Below are 7905 nucleotides of genomic sequence, written 5' to 3'. Positions count from 1 at the left end.
GTAGCTTGAATGTAAAAATTGTCATGAATTCGTTGTATTCCCATTTGTAAAATAGCCAACAAATTCATTGTTGTAGGCTAACCTGATCTCATGAAAGTGCATATAGCACGATTTTCTGCTTCTATTTGGCGTAATATTCTATGCAGAAATTGACTTCGGCATGCAAAAGACTGATAAATTCATAATTAACAGCATGGGTTCAGTCGACAGAAATACGCAACACAGGCCTATAATAACTGCTGAAATGTCTGCGGGGCAAATCTGAGGTCAGTCTGAGCGCTCATGGTACTCGCAGTGCGTACAGCCGTACACTTGCAGGCGCCACAGACTCGGACGGTTGACGTGGTAATAAACATCGTAAACAGCAACCGTTGGGCATGCAAAAGACTGATAAATTCATAATTAACAGCATGGGTTCAGTCGACAGAAATACGCAACACAGGCCTATAATAACTGCTGAAATGTCTGCGGGGCAAATCTGAGGTCAGTCTGAGCGCTCATGGTACTCGCAGTGCGTACAGCCGTACACTTGCAGGCGCCACAGACTCGGACGGTTGACGTGGTAATAAACATCGTAAACAGCAACCGTTGGCGTGTCCGTGCTTAATGCGCATATCCTATATGAAAAGCATTTTAGGGGGCCCTTGGCTTTTGGGGGCCCAAGGCGGTCGCCTACCTTTGCCTAATGGTTAAGTCCGCCCCTGCATGTGGGTGTTGAATGTTGCAAATCTGACACTATAGAAGCAGAGGGAAATTTCCTGTCCAGTAAAATCCTTTCATTCTGTTTACATTAGAGTTCTCTTAAATAACCTAATCTGTTGGTAATCTGTAGTGGATATAACCAACAAAAATATTTGCTTGCACTGGACCCTGGAATGACTGCACAATTCCACCGAGGCTTTCTACTAAGCAAGCAAGAAACCTTTAAATTAGCCAGTTCCAAAAGGACTCTCTGGACATGGTGGAGCTTGGAGAAAAGTAATTTCACTGGCAATTAGGGAAGCTGGGAACTCATCTCTGGCAAAACCCTGTTCAACTGAACGTCTCTCTGCTGGCACAGTCGTGGAGAGCGAAAGGAGAATGTTTTGTTTGATTCTGATGGTGATTGATGGCATTTCACCAAAGACCATAGTCAGTGAAGCCTGAAGTAATGTCCCTCCTTTCACTGGCCCACAGAGACAAGACCACATAACACTGATACAAACTGTTTACGGGATGGCACAAAAGCACAGTGACAGCTCTAGCAGTCTTTATGCATTCATTTTTTTCCTTACTGCGCATTTCCGCTTCATAGCTGAGGGAGCTCGGCTTGTGGACCCGATACTGCTTCAGGAGCTTTTTGTCCCAGGCACCGCAATTCAGAGGATTACCAAGTCGTAAAAATTCCCTGGAAAATACATAAAAACATTTTATAGAGACAGTAATAACCCACACAATTAGCAACTGCTTGCTTGCTCTTTGAGCATAATCAAAACACATAAAAAAATCTAGACGACAACAACAACTGTAAATGACAAAAATAAACGTTAAATAAATGTAATTAATAAAATATATCATATAATTGTAATGATTACAATAACAATAATAATTATATATTTTTATTTAAATAAAAATCTAAATAATAATAATAATTATTATAAATAATATATAATAATATAAATAACAATAATAACAAAATAATATGAATAAGAAGAATAAATTAATCACTTAAATAAATATGATGATGATTATATCTATATGTGGAAGGATTTTTCCAGAATGGACTGTTGCATGACATTTAAACAATAAAAGACAGATTTTGATTCCACAAATGAGCTGAAGTGAATTGCTGTTTTTTTCTTCTTCTTGATTTTGTAGAAGTAAGTCTGCATCCTCCATCACGTTAGACCAGCCATGCGGAAAATTGAAATTGCTAATCCATTTTGACTTGGAGACAACCCATGGAGAGCTTTGAATAATATTGAGATGTGTCAAATTCGATCATTATTCTTTTATTCAAACATGCAGCTGTGATAAGATCAGATCAGATCAGATCAGTAAAGACTGAATCATGCAGGAACCCCAGGAGCAAAACAGATTTTAACTGACTCTTAATCTGGTCTTTGTATAAACAAAAATCCATTCAAAAGAGCTCACATGTGGGAGACCAATCGATAAAAGGTTGGGGGGGCAGAACAGGAAGAAGGAAGAGGAACAGGAAGAGGCTTTGAGATTTAATGGCCAAAGAGCTGGCCCTCTGACCTGTACTGGATCACATTTGTGTACTGTAATGTATACAGTGTATTATAATAAAATATAATTTTCTTGTCATATTTTATTTTGTTATTTTTATATATTGTCTCTATTTAAGGCTTATTATATAAATAAAATTTTGTGAGCAAACTAGACTCACCTGAGCACCATAGGCTCTAGGGCCTGGGAAGCCAGTCGCTCAAACATCCTCTGCAGCGGTGGGTGGAGTGGGTGATCTTCGTCTCCCAAAGCGCAGCTACAGCGCTGAAGCAAGCGTGAGTGCAGACCCGCCTCACACAGGATCTGCTGGTTCCTCTCTGAATGCACCAGCAGCTGCAGGATGTTAGCAACTGCTAACTGCAGGTCCAGAGCATGCTAAGGAGCAGAGCAAAGGTAAAGTGAGCTGCAGGACACTTACAGTAGTACACTCAGCTCAGACAAACACAAAAAAAATCTGAAATTTAAAATTCACATTGCAGTGGCACAAGCCAAACACAGCGTGCTATTACTAGTCAAGTCTGAGGACAAATACCTAACCAATTAAACCAAGCTTTTTACAGGCCTGTTTTTAGGAAGGTACACCCCTAAAAGGAATGTTCTGGGTTATTACAAAATATCTTATGTCATCAGCATGCCACAGATGCTGTCGATTACACAGAATATCATTTAATCTTGTCCCAGTTTGTAGTAACAAACAAGTTTGTAAAAACAAAACAAAACGATGAAAAAGACACTGACAAATGTACTTATAGTGGAAGTCTATGAGCCAATATAATGCACTGCCTCACATTCTTCCATTGTTAAGCAGGTAACTCTCCAGTTACTCTCTGTACCTCTCCAGAGAGCAGATCGTGGTAATCATTTCTGTGGTAATTGTAGCAAACAACATAACAAAATGCAGCTGATAGAGCTTAAATGAGAACATGCCTTTAAGTTTCACACAAAATGTCTAAAAAAAAGATTCATTCTCATAAAATCCTTCACTTTGACTTCTGACTGTAGGTGAAAAACAAAAATGATGCTAAGGTAACAAATCTTTAAATTGAAGACGTGTAAGCAAAGTCTTTTCAAAATAAAAATAAATAAATTTATATAATTGCATAATAAGCCTTCATCCCACAACTATAGTGTATGAGTGTGTGTATATATATATATATATATATATATATATATATATATATATATATATATATATATATATATATATACACACACACACACACACACAACAATTATATACATACATATATTCACAAGATACTGTCACTTTTGAGCAATTTAATGCATACTGACTAAATAAAAGAATTAATTAAAAAAAATCTTACTGATCCCAAACTTTTGAACAGTAGTGTATACAATCAATTGTGAAGTAGCATCATAGATATGACAGTGTCATATTTGATGCTGATAAGTTCAGCAACACATTCTTACAGTATCTCTCCTAGCTACACATCAACACAAAAATGTAGCATTAGGCATTGCCATGTGGGCTGATGACTGTAAGACACCAAACATGGTGTCAGCTCACTAGATTTTGAGACAGAGCCAATATCTACAAGCAGCTCATACCTCAGGCTGTGTGTCAGAAGAAACGGAGGGTAGGAGGTCGAGCACTGCCAGCACTGCTCCAGGGTGGATGACTACAGGGTCTGAAGAGTGCTGGGATGGATTTCCCAAGTGCAGCTTTAGGTCCGTTAGGGCTTTACCAGGAGCAGAGTTGGATGAGCTGTGATAGCCATGTCTATTGGGAAAGAAAAGATCACTTAATGGCTCTTCTTAGTCTCATCACTTAGTGTCAGTGTCTGGAAAGTGTAATTCACTTATACATTTTGGCTTGGCAATTTTATGCAGATAAAAGCTAATAGGCTGCAAAAGCTTAGAGAGATTTTTTAAAAGAAGGATTTTTTTGGTCCTTAATCTTAAATACGGAACTGAAATGTCAAAAATATCAGCTTTGATGTAATGTTAATTATGAATCAAAACTCCCAACAGAGAGCTTGAAAAGCAAAAGGACTGAAAAAAGCTGTCAGCACAACCAGAGGAGAAGAAATTTTTGCAAACGCAAAGCTTTACAGGTAAGCAAAGTAGCTCAACATGGCAGATGAAATGGTGCAGAAAAAGATGAAAATATAGACAAAGGAGAAGATCAAGGAGAGGAAAAGTGAGAGGTTGCAAAGTTGCAGACGGCAATCACTCTGATCAGAGGGAGCAGAAAATGAATAAGAGTATCCTAAACAGGCCTGATGGAGGAAGTTTCCCAAGTCAAGCAATTTGTCTGTTGTTCACACTGAATATACAGCTGTTTTAAACCAGTGACATTTCTGGGTGGGCAGGGCTACCGTAAACATCTAAACTATATCAACTAAATGTCCCGTTGTACGTCAGAGTTTGTTAGGGGGGGGAAAAAACTGAATTACACAGAAGAGATACACTTTTATCATTTGTAAAGTTGTCATAACATTTCTGAATGGAATAGTTAAGCCAAAAATGAAAAATCTGTAATTAGTTACTCGTTCTTAACATGTCGTTCTAAACCTGTATGACTTTTATTGAAAATTTGTAGTCACATCTGTTCAGATGAATGCATAATACTAAAATTTAACCGTTTTTTTTTGTCGAACATAGTGAAAAAGTAAATATCCGCATGCTTAAATATTTTATATTATTGAATAATATCATATATCAGTGCACCAAAATCTTTAACAACTGCAACATTTTGATCAGTAGGTCTTTGTTTAATGAAATTTTGAAGCATTCATTTCAATGTGTGGAGATTTACTGTTTTCCACATTTACTCTATCATCACCTGCACCTGTAAAAAAACCTGAGCTGCATGTGCACACTTATTTCTTCACACAGTTATGAATGCGCCTCACCCGCAGAATGTCAGTTTTGAGCTGTAGTTCTGTTGATGGTGCAGAGTGCATAAGGCCGAGCAGAGTACCCATGTCATCATCTCCAGATGGCGACAGCACCAGCTGTTGAATGATCATCAGGGCGTGCTCACGACACTGACGGTACTTCACAATGTTGTGCACACACCGGGCTCCGCCAAACTCACGGAACAATCCTGAGAGATTCAGATTTTCTCGTTAAAAATTCATCAGACTTCATCATATAAGCTTGGAGGCAAGCAATTTAGGATTTTATTTTCAACTTCATAGCTTAGCAAGATCTTTAATGTTTTGTTTATGTAAATATTAGACACAACAAGACCATAGTGAGATTTAGAAATGACTGATCACCTCAGTGGCAATGCCACATTTTCTGCAGTAAAGCCAATCTGGTTGGCTAACAATAAATAAAGCATGAGTGCATCTGTGAGATAGGGCATTCTCAGACTATCAGCAGCCATGATAGAGAAGAGAAATGATTACAGATGGCGACAGCACCAGCTGTTGAATGATCATCAGGGCGTGCTCACGACACTGACGGTACTTCACAATGTTGTGCACACACCGGGCTCCGCCAAACTCACGGAACAATCCTGAGAGATTCAGATTTTCTCGTTAAAAATTCATCAGACTTCATCATATAAGCTTGGAGGCAAGCAATTTAGGATTTTATTTTCAACTTCATAGCTTAGCAAGATCTTTAATGTTTTGTTTATGTAAATATTAGACACAACAAGACCATAGTGAGATTTAGAAATGACTGATCACCTCAGTGGCAATGCCACATTTTCTGCAGTAAAGCCAATCTGGTTGGCTAACAATAAATAAAGCATGAGTGCATCTGTGAGATAGGGCATTCTCAGACTATCAGCAGCCATGATAGAGAAGAGAAATGATGTTGAGAGCTGAAGTTAAGCGACCTGACTCAGCACAGACAGTGAGACTACTGCAGGGCCTGAGAGCATGAAAATGAATTTTGACTCGTCCCTGAGTGCTTAAAAAAAAGGAAAATTGGGAGTATAATAATGCAATTATAATGAAAGCCTAAGGGATGTACTGGAAAGTTTCAAAACAAGCAATGTCAATCTCATATTTCTGTTCAAGAAAAACCATATGAAATCAAAAACTGACTTTGGTGGCATTGTATCTATGCATATTAGCTTTGAGACTTTAATGAAATTAACCTTTAGTAGATTTTACAGATTTAAAATGTAGTAGTTCTCTTCCGACAAAATGTTACAAATATTGATGACTCATTCTGCAGTCTGCACCACACAAATTTTTGACTAATCAAACGCTCTGGAGAATGAGAGTGTCCCGCCCTCTAATACCACAAGCAACTGAGAATTAGCAAATGATGATTTACAGCTATGATGTAACTAAAGCCTAATGATATTTTAAAGGAAAAAGGGACAATTCCCTCGATGTCCTGGCAAAACAGGCCATTTAAAATGGAAATGTTAAAATTGTGATTGTTTTTAGAGTACTTCTGATTTTTTTTTTTATTCCAAAAATTCTGTCAGAGATGAACTTCCTGTTACACATTACTAAAGTAATAACAAAAATATCAAGTAAATTAATACACAAGGCGTGGGGGATGTGTACAACTCTGTAAATCATAGGCTTAACAATTCTGTGTAAATCTGCAGAGCTTCTGCATGACGGATTCCGTGAGGCCCTGATTATGAATAAAGGTAGGTAAAGAGGAAGAGACGGTGAGACCAAAACTACTGTGTCAGTCTAATTCCAAGCCTTCCGCTTGCCATTTCCTCTTTCAAAACCCAGCAAAAGTTGGTGCCATAGACTTGTGGGCAGCGTTCTGACGTGTGGTGTGATAGCGCTTCGGGTGATCAGAGTTTGTGTCCTAGGTTGCGGTCCATTCTCCTCTCCAAACCTTTCAATTACAAAGTCTGAAAGGCCAAAAACTTCACTTTAAAAAGAAAACAAAAGAAACAGCCATGCACACATTTACCTGCATTGGTGTTCGAGCCTTGCAAGAGGACTGTGAGTGTCTCCATGACAAGCCAGGCAAGCTGTTTTTGCTCTTCAGCCACATTGTTCTTGGCATCACCTGACCACAGTGAGGGGGGAGCAGTCATTGAAATTATAACTAGTATCAGCATTGTTATTGTTTTTATTTTATTTTATAACTGATTTTGTTAATTAAAATAAACAGAATTATAAAAAAAAAACTAATAAAAAAAAGACAAAAGCATATGACAAAATGACTAAAACTTGAAACTAAGACATGAAAAAACTGAAAGTATAAAAACATGTGTTTTTTTTTAATCTAAATTAAATTAATAAACACTGTGGTAAGTATACAAATAATACTTAAAGGGATAGTTCACCCAAAAATGAAAATGTTATGTTTATCTGCTTACCCCCAGGGCATCCAAGATGTAGGTGACTTTGTTTCTTCAGTAGAACACAAACGAAGATTTTTAACTCAAACCGTTGCAGTCTGTCAGTCTTATAATGGAAGTGGATGGGAATCACGGCTTTGAGAGTCAAAAAACATACACAAACAAAACCAAATTAAACCCTGTGGCTCGTGACGATACATTGATGTGTAAAGACACGAAACAATCGGTCTGTGCAAGAAACTGAACAGTATTTATATAATTTTTTACCTCTGATGCACTGCAATGTCTGAACTGTCCTGAGCACAGTTCTAATTGAGATTGTAGATAGAGTATCAATGGTCCATTTGAGAGAAAGGTGGCGGTAATGCACTTATAAGTCTGCGATCCGCCGTAAAGCAAGAAGAAGAAGACGC

The 7905-nt window shown here is 37.9% G+C and overlaps 1 protein-coding gene across 1 annotated transcript in view; it reads right to left on the bottom strand.

Annotated features, from left to right (window-relative positions):
- The window catches only part of wdfy3 (WD repeat and FYVE domain containing 3), a 75505-nt gene that overhangs the window by 39764 nt on the left and 27836 nt on the right, over positions 1-7905 (bottom strand). Inside the window, exons 10-15 of the mRNA XM_016294378.1 lie at positions 7099-7197; positions 5109-5302; positions 4306-4427; positions 3802-3973; positions 2393-2607; positions 1275-1387 (exon numbers count right to left, since the gene is read on the bottom strand). Coding sequence (XP_016149864.1) covers positions 1275-1387; positions 2393-2607; positions 3802-3973; positions 4306-4427; positions 5109-5302; positions 7099-7197 — 915 coding nt within the window. The remainder of the gene's footprint in view (positions 1-1274; positions 1388-2392; positions 2608-3801; positions 3974-4305; positions 4428-5108; positions 5303-7098; positions 7198-7905) is intronic.

This window comes from Sinocyclocheilus grahami, unplaced genomic scaffold (assembly GCF_001515645.1).
Source record: "Sinocyclocheilus grahami isolate Dianchi unplaced genomic scaffold, SAMN03320097.WGS_v1.1 scaffold317.1, whole genome shotgun sequence".
Taxonomy (NCBI): domain Eukaryota; kingdom Metazoa; phylum Chordata; class Actinopteri; order Cypriniformes; family Cyprinidae; genus Sinocyclocheilus; species Sinocyclocheilus grahami.
The sequence above is the reverse complement of the archived record's forward strand: the minus strand, read 5'-3'. Positions and strand labels throughout refer to the sequence as shown.